At 41.0% G+C, this 22,352-nt stretch overlaps 1 protein-coding gene across 7 annotated transcripts in view; it reads right to left on the bottom strand.

The window, feature by feature from the left end:
- The window catches only part of PTPN14 (protein tyrosine phosphatase non-receptor type 14), a 110,227-nt gene that overhangs the window by 61,492 nt on the left and 26,383 nt on the right, over positions 1 to 22,352 (bottom strand). For 6 of the 7 annotated variants that reach the window (XM_058419602.1, XM_040057470.1, XM_040057471.2 and 3 more), the window contains 2 exons: positions 9,241 to 9,566; positions 2,391 to 2,560 (listed from right to left, as the gene is read on the bottom strand). In XM_058419602.1, the coding sequence (XP_058275585.1) occupies positions 2,391 to 2,560; positions 9,241 to 9,414 (344 nt within the window). In that variant the 5' untranslated portion in view covers positions 9,415 to 9,566. Of the gene's footprint in view, positions 1 to 2,390; positions 2,561 to 9,240; positions 9,567 to 9,730; positions 9,903 to 22,352 lie in introns of those variants that run through there. The other variant, XM_040057474.2, reaches the window with a different exon arrangement.

The raw sequence follows: 22,352 nt of genomic DNA, 5'->3' as shown, positions 1-22,352 counted from the left end.
AATACTTGTTCATTATGTCAGTGTTTGCTGAAGCATTCTCAGAAGACTTCATCATCTTTAAGGAATATTAATCAACCCTGGAAGCCCTGGAGTCTACAATTAACTAAAAGCTTGCTGCTGAGAGATGGGTTTCACCTCCAACTCCAAACACAGCCAGGCAAGCTCAGGGCTGGAGGTGTTTCCATTTAGAGAAGGTTACAAAGGTGACAGGTTCACTGCTGGCAGTACTGTCACCACCTCTGCATCTTCAGCCTTTGGTGGTGGTTTTGTTTCAGGGTTGGGTTTGTTTGCAGTGGTTCTGCAGCCTCCCAGAAAGGGATGAAGTGTCTCATCACAAGTTGTGCATTTCAGGCAGATTTGTCATTTGTACCTAAATATAAGTCATATACATAGGCACAGAGTGGGCGAGTCCAGTGCCTACCTCAACATCACACGTAATCATATCATGATCAAGTCTAATCCTAGAAGCAGCCAGTATCAAAATAAAGACAAATGTTGAATCATTTTACCAAGGGCCAAAAAAATCCCCTATAAGCCCAAAGCCATCTCTGCATCTAATCAGGTTTTAAACTAAGCCTTTCTCTGCTAGTTGTTTCAGAAGAATCCTCCAGGTCCCCACCATTGCCTCAAACATGAACCTGCCTATTGCACAGTTGAAGGTTTGCTGCCATCACACAATCTGTGGTGCAGAAATTCCACTCCGTGAAACAAGCTAACAAATATCAACAGGCTATTCTATATCTGAAATCCTCTAGTGCACGGCTGGCTTTGCTACACACCTTTAAAGAAACATAAAAGGCACTTATAAGACTCTGCAGCTTACGCTATCAATCACTTCAGAAAGAAAAACAATTCAGCAGCCACTCCAATTGAGAGTGCTGTGAAGTTCAATTGTCACTGAAATGCTTTGTTATTACCAACCTGGGCAGAATGAGCAAATATACCTCTGCAGGTGAGCTATGAATGAGCCATCAGCACTGCAGGCTGCAGCTTGAAGAGATTATAGCACCCAAGTAGCTCCAATTCTTCCTTGCACACAACCAGGCCAGGATTGGGCTGACAGATTGAGCAACACAACGCTTCAGACATTCCATCTGCGCGCTAAAATAATTCTGAAGGAAAAGGTACTGAGGCTTCCCTCTCCCAGAGCGTACAAAGCAGGAACACACAGATGCAGACAAGCATCAGTGTTTGGTCTGTTCTCAGAGAAACTGAAGTTTTATGGTGCTTCTATCCCACTCTTTGGCAAGAGTTCAGCACACACAGTAGTCAAGGGATGGCTTGGCAGCTGCCATTTCAAGTCACAACTTTTTCACATCCTACCAACGCCAACCCCCCAGTCCAGTGTCAAATAAAGATGCTTTAAAATACGCAACCTACAACATCAAAAATTGCTTCATATCTTGCATGCCTTCTCGAATTAAGGCCATTCTTTCTTCACTATTTATATCTATTTTCCTAACTATTATGACTATGTGGTGAATTCCAGGCTTTCAGCAACAGCGAGCTTTTTTCAGTGGCAAGGCTTCTGCCCCCCTGAAGCCTTCACCCACTTATTCCAGGCTTTACCTTTAGTTGTGCTGATATAACTTTGCTCAGACTAGATAAATGGAATAATTTTGGTTAAAAAGAAAACAATCCCACCCCTCTTTAGCTGAGGTGGCCTTTTTTCTCCTCACTCTCTTTTTTGTATTATTAAATTTCAATACAACACAGATGTGCATAAACCACACAGTGATGTGGTTTACAAAAATAGCCCCTCAAAACAGTTGCATTGTTACAACCACAGCACGGGGCTCTGAATAAAAGAGTAATCCCCACTCAAGTTGTTTGCAAAGGTACGCCCTGATTGTAATTAAAGGACTAATGCCCTCTTCAACAGTTTTAATCTTTTTGTGAAGCATAAGGGGAAATCAAGAGTGGGATGAGCAAAACCTGGGGAAAAAAATGCCAAAGTTCACTTTCACCAAAGCTCACGTAGGCTTAAGGATAATAAGCTAAAACTCTATTTATATAGAGTTCCTTTGTCCATGGCTTCCTTTTCATCAGTAGAAAGTTACAGAAGAAAAACCACGGTCACCGTGGTCCTTTTTAAAATTTATGTCAGATTTTACATCATGTAACCATTACTAGCATTTTTTCCCTGCTGTTGGTCGTGCACAATCATTCAGTGAGACAGTTTTTTTGGGTTTGGGGTTTTTTTGGTTTTTTTCCCCAAGCAGACATCATCAAGTGGTGACCTCTCCCATTTTTTCACATTTGGGCAATCATCAGGAAAGAAGATAACCTGAGCAAGTACTGAATGCCAGAAACAAACCAACTGTTTTTCTGTCACAGTCCCATCCTCTCCCAGCTCTATCACAGTGCTGTGAACAGAGGGAAGCACATACCTCGTTACCTCCTGCTGCAGCCGGGAAACACTGGGCACGTAGAACATCACCCCAAAGAAAAGCAAAGGCTCATTGGCAAATTTGTCCAGCTGCTTCTTCAGAGGCTTTTCCAGTTCAACCCAGCGGTCTTGCTGGCTCTTGCTGAGAAACCAAAGGCCGAAGTAGTGAGTCTAGATAAAGAAACACACGAGTGTCAGTTTACCTTTGCCAGCTAAACCACTCAATGTCACAAATGCAAGTAAGAACAGATGGCATCGTGTACATTTTCCCATATGCAAAATCGGTGTAATTTCTTTTTTACTGCCCTTTTTTGTAGGACATTTTGAAGACAATGATAGATTAATATTGCAATATACTTCACAGGGCATTATCTGCCTCCTATCATCTCTCCCAAATGCATATCGAAGAGCTCTACCTGACGTTGTGGCACAGGTGACATGAATGATTTACAGAGAGTGTCTGAGTCTTTGTTTTCTTAAGGGACACCTGTGCTTTGTGAACAGACAGCAAACACTAAGCCTGAATTCAAGTGCAGAAGCTCCAGGAGACTTTGAATCAGTCCCACTGCACACAAGTGACAAGGACTCTTCCAAATAAAAAAAAAAAAAAGGCATGCAAACCCATATGCATATGTCAAAATATATCTACCAAGACCAGAACCATTTACCTGACACAGAATTGTTTACTCTTCATTTTTTTAATGCACACACAAGGTTTTATGATGGACAAGTGTACACTTAGAATGTGCATATCACACACAAGTTGTTTGCTCTAGGCTCTAGAGAAATACCAGTTGGAAACCTCAGCTCTTTCCTGCCCAGTGCAAATCTCAATGGCTGTAGCAGCTACTGTATGAGCGACATGGGACTGCTGCTGGTGAAGAGGAATTAACACACATCAGTGCTCAGAACTAGAGCTACAAAGTGGCAATAAAGCAGCTGAAGGAATAGCCAATCCATCTTGAAGGATTTTATTGAAAAGCACTTAAACATCAGGTACTATGACTACAGATCTGAAGAAAAAGTGAAAAACATTGCAGCAGACAAACTGCAGATGTTAAACTTTGCAAAATCCACCATGAACAGACTGTTTCGTGCTGATATGGATGTTTCTATAAAACCATTGCACACACTGTGACTTAGCACACAACACAAGGACAAGTAATACAATACCAAAAATTTTAAATGTTTACAAACGGCAACAAACCAGCAGGGGAAACGCTGCTCCAACTACTTTATAGCTGAGGGCATGCAAGAGACAATCACGCAAAACTCTGAATGGGAGCACAGGTGTACTTACTTTGGGGTCTCATTACACACATATTTTCGACTTTGGACAACATCCAGACTAGGGTGATAACTAATTCCACTTGATTCCTCAATAAAGCCTGACAAACAACTTGAGCATTGCTCAGACTGGTACAGTGAAGCAAACTTGTTCTTTTATAGTATTTCCCCCTGGAAATTAAAGGTATCTTCAATAAATCAGTCAATCGATCAATCTATCTAGGACACAAATAAATCAAGAAGTCAGCATCTCCCACAGGATAAACTTCAAACAAAACTAACCTCACACATCGTCCCTAATATATTTCTGCTCTCCCTTTGTAGTCACCACTGGATAAAAAGTTCTTTCTGATGAGTTCACCTTGGTAGTAATTAGATTAAAATGAAGGTGGGAGGGACAGTGGAGGCAGCAGAGAAAGGGAGTTAATGTGAAGGCAGAAAAAGGCAGTGATTTTACCACCTCTTAAGGGAAATCTTTTAACACACTTGAAAATCTGCAGGGCAGCTCATCCTTGGCAAGAAACAGCGTGGAGATGCGAAAACAGAGCTTCCCTACACCTGAAAAAGTAAACATTCACAACACCTAGAACCCAAATTTGAAGTGTAAAGTACTTGTAAGTCATCTGGCAGCAAAGAAGGTTCTGCAGTCTAAAAGAGTTATTCAAGGAATTAAGGTATTGCAATTAAACAGCTCGAATGAGCACAGTCCCTCCCCTTTGAGTGGGGGCTGGGAGACAGCACGAGTCTAGATTTGCTATTGGAAAGGATCTTCAAGTACCAAATCCAGAAGAAATTCCAAGGAACAAAAAGTAAGTGAAATACAGTGTTGAAGCTCCTAGATTACAGCAGGTACTGTGGAGCAAACACGGCAGCATGCATTTTGCACAACTAAAAGACAATTTTCCCAGAAAAGCAGCCTGGAGAGGATCAAGCTATAGCAGCTGAAGCACAGGAACTGATTGGAGAACAGAGCTTGTGTCACAGATTCAAGAACTTTGGAGACAACCCACACAGTAATTTGATCATTAGCTCCCTGTTGCCAGCAACTTTACTTCTTGAAAATGTAATGTGTTTTTTAAGAACCCATAGTGAAGGACTTCTGTAGCCACTACTGTGCATGCCTGAAGAGACCCTCCCCCTAGGAATATCAGTAATCCCCAAAAAGGGATGGAAGAATGTGGGACTGGAAATGGCTGGTCCATCAAGTTGAGCATTCTATGAGAAGGCATTGGGCTCTCCAGAAGGCCATGCATGGAGAGTCATGCCATGCTCTCCAGTCAACAAAGCACCAAAAATTAGCTGAGGTTATAAAAAAATGGGATGTTCTATCTATAAACTAGGTTGATTCCAAAACCTGTTCTGTTTGTCCATCTGCACAAAGTGAACCACTGACTTCCACTCTGATTTCCATGGAATCAATATGGATTGAACTGTCAGGCTCTGAAGTAACACATATTGCCCTCAGGGTCTTAAAATTTGCCTTACCTACCACTCGTGACTTCATATGTGGTACAAGGAAATTGGTCTACACTCCTCCAGGAGCTGCTGTCCTCTGCTAAAGCAGCAAACACGAACCAGAGCGCTTGGGTGCCCTAATGAAAATGTGATTCTCAAAATACAGTGAGTCAGAACCCTGGACGTAAAAGAACTTCACTAGGAAGTCTTAAAATGAGAAACATTATAGCTGCCAGTTCAGAAGGCAACATATTTGTTTTGGACTTGGCCTTACCTACCCTCCCAAGTCCAGAACTACTGGACTTTCTTTAGAACTAGTCTTTACGCTGGGCCAAACAAGTAGAATTGTCAACTTCAGGAGATGACAGAAAATTACTAAACTGGCAAATGTCATGCTAAAACATTCATCAAGCCCAGCTCAGTGTTTGTTAAAGCATCTGGTAAAGTGGCCAACTAAATATTTATCCTTGAGAAAGAGATGGAGTTCCAGCTTCTCAGGGCAAAGGACATTAAGTCCTGCTATCCCAGGACACTGAGGGGAAGGTGCCATTTACAGCAGACAATTATTCATAGAAGGGTTTTTGTAAAAGCACTGCCTGAACCCCATCTCAGCTTTGCTGGCAAGATGAGTCAAACCAAGCCAGACTTGGAGGAAACCTGGCTGCAAAACCCCAGGTTTCAGTTCTGCCCTAAAAGAAAGGGGCACTCTTGGAACCCTGGCACGCCAAAAGGGCACCTTCTGGGGCACTAAAGTCAAAGTCAGAAGGGCAGCAAAGGGCCACCTCTGCACAGTGGACAGCATCTGCCCTTGCTGCTCAGCTCACCAACCTCCTGCTTTGGTTTGAGGCTTAGAGGAGCACAGTGATGGACATACCATTGTGAAATTTTAGCTCACAAGAAAAATTTTGGTTGGAAAGAACCTTCTTGCCTTCCCCCCCAACTTAAAATACATCAGAGTATACCACCTTTAAACATTTTAGAAAGTGAATTGAAAAGAACAAAAAGGAGAAGGCAACATGAAGACTCCCAACAGATTTGTACAGGTTACTCTCCTACTTCAAGCAGGTTCACTTAGTCTGGAAGTGGAATGGAAAAAATGCCATTATATCGGAGGAAAAAAAAATCATCTGTGCACATACATACAAGATTATAAAATGACATTTTTTGACCTTGTCTTTCCTGTCCCTTCCTCCCCTTGTCTCGTCATTACCTTTTACATAATGCTGGAATATGCTTATAATGCTCATTTTACTGGAACTGGTAACTGTTCAAGTAGAAGACCTGATGCTTTGTCAAGAGCTTTGCTGAAAAGGATAAAACCAGATTTTACAGTAGTTACATGGCTCCACTTTCTGCTGACCTATTCCTGAACCCTGAGTCAGTCAGGCAGGGAGTTGCATTCCCCAGAGATCAAATAGAAATATGCATAATCCATTAGATACTGTTTTTCAGTCATGTGTGGTATGATCGACAGTCCCTCACAACAGGGCATAATCTCAAAGAGTTTTGCCTTTTAGCAGGAAGGGTTTGGACAGTTATTTGTTTATTTTTGAGAAACTGGATTGAGTGAGACACAGATGCATTCCTAGCTTGAAGGTAAAGGTTATGGTATAACCGGGATTTGTTTGAACATAAGACCAAACTGAGGTATTACCTGAGACTGCACGGAGGAGACAAGCAGGATTCTAGCACTGTTTTGTTAGCATGGGATTTAATGAAGGTTGGCTTATCCTTACTTGTATGTCACAGTTTGCAAATCAGGATTTCTAAGAAAAGGCACGTGCCAGCTGCAGTTTTCACTGCATTCAGGGAATTTTAAAAGTCTCTCTCTGACATGAATGCTTGCAAGGATTTTTGCCTCAGTACACTTAACAGGCTTCCCTACTCAGCTATCCAGTTGCACAAATCTTGTAGAAATTTGAGCTTTGTGAAAATACTTTTGACCCTTCTACAGAATTTGTCTGGACAGTGAGTTCAAAAACTATGGTAAACCTGTAGAGGAAAGGGGACAGTCATCAATTTACTTCATCATCCTCACAGACAGTGGCAGGAAGACTACAGGCGCAGACGAGGAATTGTATTTGGGGTCTGAAAGAAAGAACAGCACCAGGCACCTCCAAGCTTGCTAGCTCCAATTATTCCTCATCCAAGGAGCAAAAGAGGACACAGGGAGACCCTCTCAGAGTTGAAAGAGGTAGGTAATTCTCTCCTAAAAAAAAAAAAAAAACCCAAAACACCCACTTCTGTCAAAAAATGCTGTACTGTTGAAATCTGAACTTTACAGAACAAGTTCTACGTTGCCAAAACCTTGTTTAGAAAAAAAAAAAAAAAAGCAAGGAGGGCGATGAAAGGAGGGGAATGCGTTCCAACAACATCAAAGCATTCTCTTCTATGTTGTTAAAATATTTTTTTTTTAATCTTGAAACACAAACTTTTTGTGCTGACATATTTCTTTTTTCCATGACAGAAACAATTTTGAAAATTAAAAACCCCAAAGCAATAGAAAAGCGCCATAGAACTGAACACTGACCAGAACAGTTTCCTTTGCTACTCTACTCTCTAATTTCATTTCTCTGGAAAATTTTGGAACTTCAGGCTTTGTTCCAAAGTGGAACAAAGCACGTTCTGAAATCACAAAATGCTTTGTGGAAAAAAATGCTAACGCACTGACAGAGCTATTGTTTGCAAATGCAGGTGGACCTCCAGAGAGAATCAGGAGGCCCCAGACTTCTGCTGCACCAACTAGATAAGCTCACAAGGAACACGAGGAGAATCTTTTCATTCATTTCACTGCTTTCTGCATTGGAAGGAAAGAGAGAAGTTAGGTTCTTCCCTAAGGATATCACCAACAGAAAGAAATAATTATTTATTGATAAATCTTCATCTCTATAAGTTAAGGGGTGGGGGGATGACAGATGATTCTACTAAAACTCATATCAAAACAAAACAAAAAAATGCCAAGTATGAAAAATACTATGCAATATTCCCTCTGCCCTGTTCCTGCCTGCACATTCTCCAGACTACTCTGCACACACACAGAGTGGGATTGCTCTCCCATTCTTCATCATTAAAAACAAAACAAAACAAAACAAAAAACAAACAAACAAACAAAAAAAACAAAGAGGAAAAAAAAGAGGAAAAAAAAAAAGAAAAAAAAAAGAAAGGATTTTTGCTTAGTTTTCAGATACTGTAGTTATTTGTATGCTACCTTCCAGCTGCCCCCCACTGCCATGGGACAACAGCATAAGACACTGCAGTATTTTTAATTTCCCAGCTGTGCTTACAGAAATTATCAGCCAGGACAGCCAGATGATAACACAGCAACTTCCAGCCAATGGTTTTCCACTTTTGATTTGCAAAAGTCTAGAAGCACGTAAGATACACACAGGGAGCCCACAGGGGGTAAGAAAAGTCATTTAATTTGTGCTGTGCACATCAGAGAGGTATTTCTATAAAGGATTCAGCACTGAAACATTAACCTCTTCAGCAAGAAGTAGAAAATATATAGGATTTCAGTCTTGAGTAAAGACTGGTTTCTTCAACCTTTCTAGAAGCACTGGGAATTTAAAAGAAGCCTCTCAGGATTTCAGAAGTGAAATATTAAACAAAACAAAAGGAAGAAAAAGCCCACCATCCTCCAGCTGTTCCTAGTAAAACACAACTGTTAGTTGTTACTGTTGCCTACTTCGGTTCTATTGTAACACGAGTATTTATACGAAGGAAGATGATTAAAACCCAGTGGTCTCCTTCCCGGTTGCGTAACTCAGCCCATCAGCGCCGGCGAAAGCAGGGTTACATGCAGAAAAAAAAGTTCCTGTAACTTGTCCTTCGGCATCCCCGCTCAAAAAAGTAACGCTCACGGCTTTCTAAGAAAAGAAACTTCATGTTACAAAGAGCTCTCAAAGCTATGATGAATGAGCAACAGCCCAAAGCCCTGAGCGCCGTCCCGCCGTCAGTTTCCACGCAGCCAGAGTATGTTTGTCCAAGCTCCAGCTGCTGATCATATCTGGCCAGCCCCGAGAACAACATGACTCGAAGGCACGGGCTGCCGGAGCTAGAAATGCCTCCAATTACCCGGTGACAGATGGTCTTCCCCGGGCCACCCTTACCTCGCGTAATTCCAGCCTCTGAGCGACGGCTTCCAGGCACTCCTGCCCCGTGCTCTCCACGGACAGGGTGCACTCGATCACGTTGCTGTCCAGCAGACGGATCCTGGTCACAAAGCAGTTCTTGCTCAAGACGTTGTAGCGCCTGGTCCGCCGCAGTTTGAGCCCGAAAGGCATGGCTGGAGGCCGGCAGGGTCGCCCCGTCGCCGGGCTCTTCCCGCAGCTATCAGCACGCTCGTCCACTCGCCTCGAAGGCTCCTGCAGCTGGCACTACTCTCCTGCAGAAATGGAGGTAGCTGTCCATTCCCGGGGCAAGCTCCGAGGGATTCCTGCAAAGTACACGCCAAGTGAGTAGACTGAAGTGTGAAACAAGACGCCCCTGAAGTTCAGCGGGAAAGAAAAAAAAAAGTTTAAGAGTCACGCTTAAAACCATAAAATAAACACCTCCACGCACAGGATTGCCAGGCGCTTACTACATATCCCAAATGAATACCTTATACAACAAATCTTCCAAAATACTGTTTTGGCGCTGAATTTCAAGCTCGGATTTAATTGCAAAGCCGTTCTTTGAGAGGCTCGGTACAAACAGCAACTCGACAGGGCACTCATCCAGAGGTGCTAACTCTCCCACCATTACCCCCACCGCAGGGGTCTATAACATAATCTCCGAGTTTTCATGCCCTCGGGCCGCGTTTGAAAACTAGTTTAAGAAGCTAAGGAATAGAGGCACTGAAAAGAGGTGCGATCTTGCAAGAAGAAAGGCTGGCTGCAGGAAATGCAGGCACTCGGCACCTCCGAAATAAATAAATAAATAAATAAATAAATAAATAAATAAATAAATAAATAAAATATGCATGTGAAAAGCAAGAAACATCCGAGCCGTTTCAGAGGAGCCTCCTCTGAGGCAATCCCTCGCATCTTGCTGGCTTCCAGCTCCAAAGCAATTCGCCGTTCCGGGGGGAATGAGCGACAGCGGGAACGAGACTGCCAGAGACCAGGGCAACACCGAGCGGCAGGAGGAGAACACATCTTCTAGATATTGTTTCTAACTATTGCTCCAAAAATTTATCAGGGACGTATGAAACTGCTGAACCAAATCACAAAGTAGACAGAAGGACCAGAGATACAGAAGTAATTGCATTTAAGAAGTTGCGAGCCTCACCTGCAAGAACCACTCCTTTTAAAGAGAAACAAACCAAAAAAGTTGAGTTAAGAGCAGGTTCAAGCTAAACGAAAACAAAGCATTTGCGCTGACATAGCCAGCTCTAAAATGCCACTTTCCGTGTGCTGAGAGGAATGAAGGCAATACCAAATTACTTGCTACCAGGTCTTCCTGGTTTTTTTTTTTAATATTCTGGAGCAAAAAGTAGAGGAACGCTAATGGTGGTATTTAAGAGTCCATTTCTCTTAACCAATAGTTCTGCAAATGAAAAACTACACCCTATTTCCTTACTTCTTAAGAGAAGCAAGGGAAGGCGCTGCCAGCAGAGTGTGCATCATTTGAATGCATCAGCTGAGTGTGACATGTCAAAGAGATAGTACATTGCCCACACATATCCCTTGGCACAGGACTGCATGAATCAGTTATTCTCACTTTTTACTGAATTTAGTTGCTATGGAGATTATTAAAAGCTGCCCAATTGACTACAGTGGTTATCATGACACTAGAAAAATAATTATCACATTTTTACATGAAGTGTATTTTCCAAAGCCAGTACAACTTGACATTTATTAGGGAGTTAGAGCAACACAAACAGAACAAATAAAAATTTTAAAACAAACAAACAAAACAAAACAAAAAACCCCACACCCCCATACAAACAAAAAAAATCACTGGTTAAGTGCGTGACTAGCCTAGTAGTCTACCAGCATCACCAGAGAAAAGCCTAGAGACTGAGAAGGAGCACTTCTACTTGACTGAAATGCAAACAAACCTAGCAAATTAGCTGCTGTGGTTTACTCTCCCATTTTTAGCTTTGATGGGTATTATTTTCACATAAATGCATGAAAGAACTGTTATACCTTGCATTGCTCTAACATCAGAAGCCATCAAAGATGCATGAACACATCCTCACAACAACCTCTGATAAGGCAGGGACATGTTCCCCAAGACTCATAGAAAAAGAATTGAAACAAACATTCACCAGCTTGTCCAACACTGTTCAGGAGAATGGCTGCAGAGCTTGAAATAAACCATGCAGGACAGGCTGCTGCTTTAACCCGTGGCCAACTATTTGCCAACTACCTTGCTGACCAACCTATCTGAAACTACTGCCTGAATCTGAAAAGTAGGAAGAATGAAAGGAAATTACAGAGAGGGAAGGGTGTGGAGGACTACATCCTAACAAGAATAGCATTTTTGTTCAGTCTCTGGCTTCACAGATTATTTTAAGTTGGACATGCAGCGTTTTAGCTAGCCAATTCAATTTCAAAAAAGACTTTTATCATTCATTACTGCTAGTTGCACACATTTCCTTGCAGAGCATGAGCCATTCTCTGTACAATAATTGTACAGAGAGTAGCAACAGCCCAAGGATGAAATCAGTCTTAATTTAAAAATCCCAAGTGTTTGGCCTTGCTGTCCAAGTACAGCCACTGCTGGACAAGCCATGCCAGAAGGTGTGTGTGCAAACATGCTATTCTGGAACCAACCCATCTGCTCCTGTGTACCAGAAATGTCAACATGTTTTGGACATTAATTGCTCTAAGTTGTATCATACACTCAGGTAAATAAGGCCAGTATTTCCCCCTCTTTTCAAAAGCAGAAAAGGAACCGGAGCTTTCCCTGAATTCTGCTGAGGGCCATCAGCCAGCACCATTTTCTCAAGGTGCAGATGTACAAATGGATGTGCTTTGTGTGTATTGACTGGTTTACTTTTTCATGTAGCTTAAATATATCTATGAATGCCCAATGACATCTCTCTCACATGAAAGGTCACACTTAAACTAGTTTCCAGTTAGAGAATTAAATGGGATGGCAAGGCCAGAAATACTTAAAATCAGCTCAGATTGGCCCAGAACTTTTAATTCTCGAATCAATGCAAGTGTCTGAGTTCTCTGTTTACACATATTCTGGATGTTTGACCAACTTCTCACTGGGTTTTCTATTAAGATTACTAAGTAAGATCTCAAAGACCAGGCACCTAAAGGTAAACTAGGTTCTTCAACATTTGTGTCATCTTAAAAGTATCAGGAGCATTCATTTTGACTCATGCTTATTTTGTAGACAACTGAAAAAAAGATGCCATTGAGAGACAGGAATGTTTTGGTCTTCCAAATGAAGGATTATTCCATTATAGGATCTCCTTTCCCCATTTAAAGGTTGCCTGGGAGAAGCAATGTCCCTAACAAAGTCACCCCAACTGTGCAGGCATTCACAACACTCCCCTCCTCAAACTCACACTTCCACTTAAAACAAAACCAAACCAGTGAAACCAATGCAAGCCTATAAACAGCTTATCAGATAACCATGAACTTGCTCTAGTGTTAACAAAGGATTTCTGTTGAGAGTATTTCAGGTGTGAAAGGGAAATACAACATCTTTTAAACTGACATTTTCTATTAAGAATTTATTTTTCTGAAGAGAAACTACATTGTGCGCCTTTGAGTACTTTTTCTTTTTTCTTTTCTGTTTATCAATTACTCTTTGCAAATTAAGCTTATTCTAAGAAGTATGCTGAATTGAACAAGGTTCTTGGGGCATGAGCTTTGGAATTTAAACATTCTGCTAAGTGGAAATTCCTTATGCTTAAAGTACATACTCTGTAGGTCTACAAAACACACACAAAATCTTAAAGTCCTTCTACCATTTCTCGGAAAACAGCTACCAAAAAAAAAAAAAAAAAAAAAAAAAAAAAAAAAAAAAAAAAAGTCTCATAAATGCTGTTTCATCAGTACAAAGAGATAAAATACCTTTATGAATTCTTGGTAAAATTTGATATTCTCTTACTTCATTGGACCAAGAAAAAAACTGAACAACAAGACAGTTCCTTTGCTATCAGAGACATTGGAATCAGACTTTTTATGGTATTGACTTGAAAAAGCCATATGGATAAAGTCAATGGCTGTGCAATGGGGAAGACCAAAAATGGAAAAACAGAATAAAGATTGAAGCCAAACTTCAAACTTGACACAGAATAAAACCAAACCTTCAACCCACAACACAAGTTCTCCTAAGAGCCTTCATTAGCAAGCAGCTTAAAGAAAACCATAAATGTCTCAGCTCAAGACACTGTTGTCTCTCTCTTTCTCTTCATTTGACTGAAGAGAAACATCTCTGTTTGCCTGGGAGCCTTACCAGCACACTGTGCAAAGGCAGCAGACACAGAGGTATGGATCTCTCCAACAGTATTTGATTCCTCCACAGCACCACTGCATCTTTCAAGGGGGGAGAGAAGGAGTCCTTGATCATTCTTGAAAAAAATCCTTCTCTGTATAGAAGGGGTTTCAAGAGGTTCAGTCATAGAATACTGCTGTTCATATACCAATAGGCAGAGGGGAAAAAAAAAAAAGGCATAATCCATACAACCAAGAATATCTTGCAAGCACAATGCTGGGGACCAAAAAACATCTTCAAGACAACACAGTTATAATGATTAGGGAGGAAAACTACCCTTCTTCACTGGCCAGTTCTGCATGAAAAATTAGATCAGATTCACACTGTGATACACAGAATAGAATTGTTTCTGATTTTAAAGAAAACTTTGTTAGTTTCCCTATGAATTTAAATTACCTGATGCAGGTAAAAATTTGTGCTTTTCCAAATCAGTAATTTTCTTATTGTTGTTTGGGGTTTTTTTTAATGTGACATTACAGTGAAACCAGTTCAAACCACGACTACACAAAAAGCAAATGGAGTAATATTTTACACGTTTTCTGAACCTAAAAACCAAAAGAAGCTGGAAATTCTTCCTTAGTTCTCCCAAACTAGGGGCTGGCAAGATTTTTGTTTGTTAGTAATTTTAAAAGATGCACTGAAGTGACCAAGGGAAGGTGAGGTGCTTGGTGTTTCATGAGGAAGAGGCCATACAGCAGAAGCTGCTTTGTGAGATGAAGGGTACTGCTTCAGTCACGGGGCATTCTCTCACTTTCTTAAATTTATTTGAAGGCCAGAAGTGAAGACAAGCTTATAAATAATTAAGGCAAATATAAATCTCAGGACATTTCCAAGTAGGTGACTCTCTCCTCTATTACAGACAACAGGTACAGACTGTACTACATTCAAAGGAGCATAAAAAAAAAAAAAAAAAGAATAAATTTCATCTGATACGGAATGCACTTAAAGCAGAACGCTTCCCTTCACTTCGCTTGCTTTTGTAGGTAATTTCTGAAGCTCCAGGAAGAAAGCAATTATGTCAAACTGCAGCCTGTGTTTACCAACAGCCCCTGGCAGCCCTCCAGCATTCCTGGCAGTGCAGGAGCAGCAGCACACCTAAGGGAAGTATGTAACCCTGGGCTGGGCAGAGACCGCAGCTCGGCATGGCAGCTGCAAGCGCTGTGCTGGCCTGCAGGTGTAGGGAAGGGCAAAAATAACAGTGCATGGGAGACGAGGTCCGAAACAACCCGAATCCATCTGGCTGAGTTGTGTCCAGAGCAGGAGATCTCTCTGTGAAACAGCTTTCTCTCCCTTGAGTGCTCTCATGGGAGAGTTTCATGCAGGTAGAGCACAGCGAGGAACATTTCTGTGCCTAACAAGGTGTCTGTATCCCACCCAGTTACGGGTGGAAGTCCCATAAAACCTGATAAACTCTCAGGAAACTAATTCATCTCTGGACAGATGAAAGGGGGTTTTAGCCCTTACATAGTAACAAGTCTTCTGCTACGAGGCCACTGTCTTCAATTACATGTTTATACGGTCCCTGGCGAGACCTAGGCCTCATCTTCAGGTATTTAAATCTCCTTAAAAATTCTTGCAGGCAGGAATTTAAATATTTCCTAATCCAAGCAGTAATAAAACTATTAACACTCTCACCTCCACATTCTGGAAAAGGAGTCAAATTACAACTTCTTTTCATTTTTATAACTAATACTCTACGCAGAACTTTTAGAGTCTGTAAGCATCTGGAGATCCCAAAGCTGCGTACAAGAACAGAACTGAACTGAACACTGAACTCAGAAGACGACTGCTACTGTTACTACTACTGTGAGTCATCAGACAACAATGCACAGCAGCCAAACTTCAAAAAAAATCTCAGTTAGCATTTCTACTTTCCCAGTCCAATCACAGCTTTCCCTCTTCCAGGAAAACTTGCGTTCTCCATCAGATCCACCTCTGCTGTAACAGATCTTTTTTGATCTAAACTGTTGTGTGTTTTCACTGAATCTAACTTGGGTCAGCTTCTGGTTTCACTAAAATAAAAGAGTTTTCAAATAAAACATCTAGAGAAGTTTAAATAAAGACAAAATAACAACTTCAATTCAAACCAGCTGGAATTCTGCCCTTTCCTCTCCTTTGTGGCAGTACCCAGGAGAATACATATTCAAAAATTCTGAGGCACATAGAGATTAGTACATGCACCACTTGTTATTCCCTCCCTCCCTGTCTCCCCTGCTGAAGTACTACACTTAATGCAAACACACCTTTTTTGTGCATCCACAGCAGAACGATGCAGTTTTGTGGGTACAAATCTGTCAGTAAGTCCTCTTTTGTGACAAGGTCCACAGGTACCAAGTATTTCTATAGGTTCTGGTAAGTCTGTGTCCAACAAAGTTTCCATTGCAGACAAGATGTGAACTTCCCAAACTGCAGATTAGCACCTTATCCATTACTTCCTTACTTATCACTCCAGTACACCCACAGCAATTCAACAAGCCTTTCTAAGGCAGCTACTGATGGAGAGCACTTTTTGAAGTAGTCTAAGCATTCAAGTTAGGAGTAACATCTGCATAATGTGACGTACATATCTACATGATGCTTGCCTCAACATTGCGGTCAGTTTTAACCCACATCATATCAGTAACAAAGGTGGAGTTACCATTCCCCTTGTAGAACTTTGTGTTCTAAAGTTAAAAAATAAAACAAAAACAACCTACCAAATTGAAATGGCAGACTCCAGTACTTTTCCCTTCCAAATAGGAAATGCTGCCTGTCCATGCCAGGTGTCTGCAGCAGCCCCACCTCTCTGCCACGGCAGGGTTTAGGTCTGCAGGGTACAGCAGTTAACCATTTACAACCCTCTCACACCGTGGCTATGTCACTTCAAGACCTCAAATTAGACACAGCCAAGAGCCTGGATGGCAGCTGTCCAAGGATGCAGTTTTGTACCTGAGGCAATCTTATTTAAGAGCTCACTTCTGCCAGGAATGGAGAGAGGTCCTGATCTCTTCTTCCTCCCTTAATTCCAGAGCACACTACAACTTGTCTTGTGCCAACTCTGAAAATCTGCTGGATCCTCCTCCTGGCTTAGCATTTCACCTCCCTAACTTAGTAAGAGAGTACCATCTTTCTCAGCTTGGTTAGTGAGTTTAGATAGCTCACAGCAGAACCCAGAGTGAGTAGCTCATCTGGTAGGGGGAAGAAAAGAACCACACAGATCAGAGAAGGAAAAATAAGAGCAATTCTGCCTTAATTGTGAGCAGTTGGTCAGGTCTGGAGAGCAGTTTGTGAAATCATAGCCCAAGGAAGGCTCCTGGTCTCAGCAAGCAACAGAGATCCCCAGAACACATCTCCATTATTCCTACATTACAAAGCTATGTTGGAATCAAAGTTGCTTTATCTGAAATAACCGGGTGATTCAAGTTGCACTATTTTTTTTTTTTTCTTCCTTACCCCCTCCAAAATATAGCATTGCATAATTGAACCTCTATAAGAGGAGTTAATATTGCAACATCTCTATGTGTTATGTTTTCTGCATGGGACAAGCCATTCAGAAGAGGAGAAGCAAGACCAGGACCAGCATTCTGGTATTTTGGCACATCCTTCTTTTAGACCTGGTACAATTGGTCTGTAAGTGCCACCCTTCAGGAAAGGCACAAGGTCCTGTAGCCTAAATTTTCACTGAGCACTTTCTAGCAATCAAAGGTCAGGAAAGCCTAACCATTATTGTAACAGTCAACTATTTAAAATCCATTATAATCAAATGACTTAAAAATGTCTGAAAATATTTGACAGGGTTCTTCACCTTTTGTCGCCATTTTACACCTACTGGCTACAATCAGCAGCAACATAGCATTGATACCATTTACTTTTCCTCCTAGTTAGTTAGCTTTCTGAAGGTTTTTGACTCCTTCAGACTTGCTGGAGCTACAGTGATTTTTAAGAGGTTACGTTTCCTCCTAAATGTGATTGACGGGCATGCAAAAACATTATAAAAACAATGAATGATACGCTTGGTAAAAACCACTGAAAAACTTCTTACAGCATGTTTCATTGTTCTCTCGTGTTACAAAGGAAGACCCGAGTAAAACTAAGAAGCTCTAAACACAGGATAACATGAAGAGCAGAATCAAGAGCTCTAACAGATCCAAGTATCAGACAGGGGGTAAAATGATACACCCCAGAGCATTCTCACTAGTTAAACATCTACTGGAACAAACTGGTGCCAGCTGGTGTATAATTTTAAATAATGCAATAAAAACTTAATTAAAAGCAAAGACACAAAACTTCAAACATCACCTATCCTGCTTTAATGAAAAAATATCTGTCTTCAAGAGGTGGCTGCAGTTCCACTTCTGTCCTGGGATTTCACAATGGAGCAATTACAGGAGAGTGCTCGGAAATTAGGAAGCAAATAGCCACACTGCTCGGGAGACCGAAAGGTCTGCCTGCAGCTCATAACTTGGCTCTGATGTCAGATAGACTGGAAGCTGCCTACCTGGCCTCAGACAGTGCTGCTCTCAGCTGAGATCCTGCTGGGGAGGTGTGCTGCTGCAGCAAAATACGGTCTTATGCATTTAATTAAGGTGTGATATTTCTGCTCCTGCCTTCTTCTGATTTTAAAATGGGTTACACACAAGTGAATTTTTACAATTTCTGCTTAGTGGTGATGCTTGTGTACCTTCCATTCTTCTTCATTTTTTAAAATATCTATCTATCTGTATATGGAAGATTGTAATGTCTTTCAAATAAACAGAAACGAGGAAAACCTGGGTTATAGCTACAGATTTCCAAAATGCATCAGATTACTTCCAACTCTGGCAAAAGACAAAAAGGTATTTGTTTCACATAAGGAGGTTGCAACATACGTGGATTCCTCGGCCCATCAGGAAAGAAAATATTTTCTTAGTATTTACAGCTGGGGGAGAGGGGAAGGATCAACAAGAAACACTGAATTTGCAACATCTCAGATGTTAACAATGCCACTCTAAACTGCCAAGCTGCCCTTCTCCTTACAGGAACAAAATCCAGTCCTGCTCCCACTGATGTCTGTAACGAGACTGGCACCAAGTGAAGCGAGACCCATGCCTGCAGACTCGCAGTAAGAATAAAACTTTGTTCGGTTTCTTGAAGTTTAGAACAATGGTCTGCTCTCCTGGAGAGGCTCAATTAGTCCCATTCAGTACTAGGTAATGAGCAGAGGCACTGCAATGGAGAAGTGGCCGCAGGTAGGCAATGAGAGCCAAGAGTGACAGGGTGAAGGAAAAAGAAGAGAGGGAGAGAGAAGAAAAATAAAGTTAAAAAGGCATGCACACTGTCAATCCCAAACCACCACCAGGCACATCTAGCTACACAAGTAGATACTCCACACAAGATCATAACATGAACTTTTGAACTTGCATGGAAAAAAGCCTCTCCACTACTTAATGCATTAAAACATCAATGCATTCGTAAATGCTGAAAAAATTCCTTCAAGTTGTATCAAAGGAGGATTATATTGTGGGCACATGCGCGAAGGAAGCAAATCTGTTATCTTTACTGAATATAGGCCCCGATGTAAATCACACAGCCACAGCCTGTGAATAACTGCGTTTGTTTCAACAGCAAAACACCTCATCTGAAATAGAGAATAGCTGCCGGAAATGAGTTAATGGTACTTTTCTTTCTGTATTACAGGATTATTTTCCAGTGCCCACTGTGTGGGCTTAAACACTAGACTGAAACAGTCAAAATACTTAGAAGTAAGATTTATGGCCAAAAAGGGGGAGGCTGGGGGGGAACCTTCTTTGAAGTGATTGACTTCTTTGACCGGTGTCTCAGAATTACAAGGCTACAAAAGAGCCCCTCTCTGTGAGCAGCCCCCTGCATTCTTCCTTCATCTCTGTGGCAGATCATATTGATAAACAAGATTTGGAAACAATTACCTGGGAATCACAGCGCTGGATAGCACATAGTAACTGAGATACTATGAATAACGAATTTCTTCTTATTTTCTAATAGTTTTTAACACAAAAACTCCTACACCTTAAACACTACTTCAGCCATCAGCATTAATCCTTCTGCACTGCTATGTTTTCCAAAAGGTTTCAAATGAGCTTGAAGGAAAAGTCAGGAGTTTACTTCCACATCATTCCAAAAAGTGTTGCTAATTATGTTGATAAAAGGGAGAAATTGTACCAACTGGAACCGTATATTTTTTCATTGTACAAAAGTAAAATTTTCCTTTTTAAGTTTGCAGTAGTGCTATAATAGATTGGTTTAGACTGGCTGTTTATTTCCTCTAACATATTATTTGTCATTAATTCTACTCAAGAGAACAGCTTTGTGCTGAAGGCTAGTAAAATTGTATTAGTTTTGGAGTGCAAAATACATGCTGCAGCTTTATACACAAACCCACTGTAATAAATTCTAAAAACTGTGGCATGTCATTCTTTGTTCACCTTTCTAAACAGTACTTTGATAGTCACTTTACAACCTTTCACCACAGATCTGCAAAAAATCCTCACCCTTTAACATATGGTGATAGCTTTATTTGGAATCATATCTGAGGTTATCAGCTTATAATGAGATTATAGCCTGATTCTTGTTAACCACCCCTGTTAGAGAAAACAGTTGCTTTGTAACACTTCAGAGTGAAAAACTGCTTTGCAGAAAATTTTACTTTGTCATGAGCTGAAAAGAAAATCTTTTTTTAAATGAACCATCTCTATTTCTTGCTCAGATAAATCTATTTTTATGTTAACATTTTAGCATACGATTGGAGCAATAAAGGTCAAAATTGACTTGTGAGCTTGTGACCCTCTGTAATTCCTGCAGTAGACTTTATATATTCAAATGAAGACTTTGTATATTAAAATGGAGAGAGATAAAACCATCAAAACAGAACATTAACATTTTCTTGTTTTGCTGTTTTTGCAAGTAATTCAGCTTTGAAGCACAGGATTTAGTCTGACTTTTAGTTCTCAAATGAAAAGAAGCAAGGTTACTCTAAATTTAAATTGCACAATTTATTAAAATAGCCTGGATCTAAGCACTACTTGCACAAAATCAAAACACCTTCTATGCAACCACAGGTAGGTGTATTTATTGTGCGTTCATATCAAAGTGGCACAAATAGGCCTTTGATCCACTGGATGCACTGCAGTGGCCACTGAAGTTCTGCAGGCAAAGAAAAATACTATATATAGGTTATGTAAGTTTATTTTCTTCTAAGTACAAAACCTAAACACTAAAAGAGAAGAAGGTGGAGTAAAATAAATAATATTTAAATAGTCGCCCTGTATGAATCAAGTTATCTGTTATCACATGAGCTGATTTGCAGAAGTCTACGATGATGAGGTATCCCTAAGACTTACACCCAATTTAACTGCAACACAGAGAAAAGCAAGAGAAGAAACAAGGAACAAAAATAAAAAGTGGGAAAAGCCCATATGGTCCAGCCCTCCCTGTAATCCTGGTCCTGGTTAGCACACTGGAAGCATTTCATTTCTCTTACTTGAAGCCTGATATTCATATTCCTCTGTGGCTTAATGTCAACATGGACTACAGATTGCACTCATGTCTTAAAGGAGCTGAATGATTTAGCACAGCAAGCCCATAAACTGCAAGAGGGATAGCAAGAAACCTCATATTCCCATCCACTTTGAAGAAAAAGGAAATTAAATTTCTTAATTCCTAGTTCTGTTGCAAGTAGGCAAGGATGTAGTGATTGCCTTTACCAAAAGTAAGTAAAATCTGTCCTTGGCAGTTGTGAAGACACTCAAGCCTCCTGAAGTGCTGTTAAGTGTGGCCACCACTCCTGGGAAATCAAACAGCCTGTACCAACACAGTGTGGGCGTGAGACAAGTCTCCAACTTCAGCCTTTCTAGAGCCAGTGCAAGGTGAAGGCTGCTCTACAGGCTGAACAGAAATGAAATAGCCAAGATGTGACACGAGTGTGCATTTCATTCAACAATTTACCACAAAGACAAGCCCGTGCTAACATGAATTCCTGTAATCATGGAATAGAAAGTTGCTGTATTTGATGAAAAAAGTGGAGCAGACCAAACCACGCCTGATGCTATCTCACAGCAATATCTACTGCACACGAGACACCAGCAATTCCACCCAAGCTATTTATTTATTGCTGCTAAAGTTCAGCGTTCCCATTTGCAGATGCGAAGTTCTGCGTCAAACTTGCCAAGAATTAACTGGCCTGCCTTTTTTATAAAAAAAACCAGGCCAGTTTTATGATTAGTTGTGCTTTTGAGAGAGTTACTAAAGACCAAAGGGTCTCAGGGTAATTATTTACAGAATGAATGCCAGGGATGAAGTGACAGATAAAGCCATTACAAAGATCATGCAGAGTAAGGAATGAGAAATTTCTGCAATTTATTGTCTATCACTGTGAAGTGTGATTCAGAGATAACACCAGCTCTGCTCATTCCTCTTTATAGTGATAGACTATAATGACTCAAGACCTTTAATTCTCCATTTCCAACTTCTTACTGGATCTATTCAAGAAGGTAAAAAAAGATGAAATCAAGCTTGCCACACAGTAGATAGACAACATGAAGAAGTGATGCTGCCTTGCTTTGGTTTGGAAGGCAACCACCCCAATTGTGACAGAAATGAAGTGTTCCCCTTCAGCTAAACAAAAGCTGTGGTTGCAGTACAAACCACTGCCTTCAGTGCAAGGAGGGTTTAAAACCTGCTCTTCTGGGAGGGGGGCTGGAGGCAGCACAGTTCAGCCATGACTCTCTAAGGGGGAACAGGATCACTGGAAAAGAGTTTTAAGAATCCTTGTGAAAGACAGAACAGC

The sequence above is a fragment of the Hirundo rustica genome, chromosome 3, assembly GCF_015227805.2.
Source record: "Hirundo rustica isolate bHirRus1 chromosome 3, bHirRus1.pri.v3, whole genome shotgun sequence".
Lineage (NCBI taxonomy): Eukaryota > Metazoa > Chordata > Aves > Passeriformes > Hirundinidae > Hirundo > Hirundo rustica.
The sequence above is the reverse complement of the archived record's forward strand: the minus strand, read 5'-3'. Positions and strand labels throughout refer to the sequence as shown.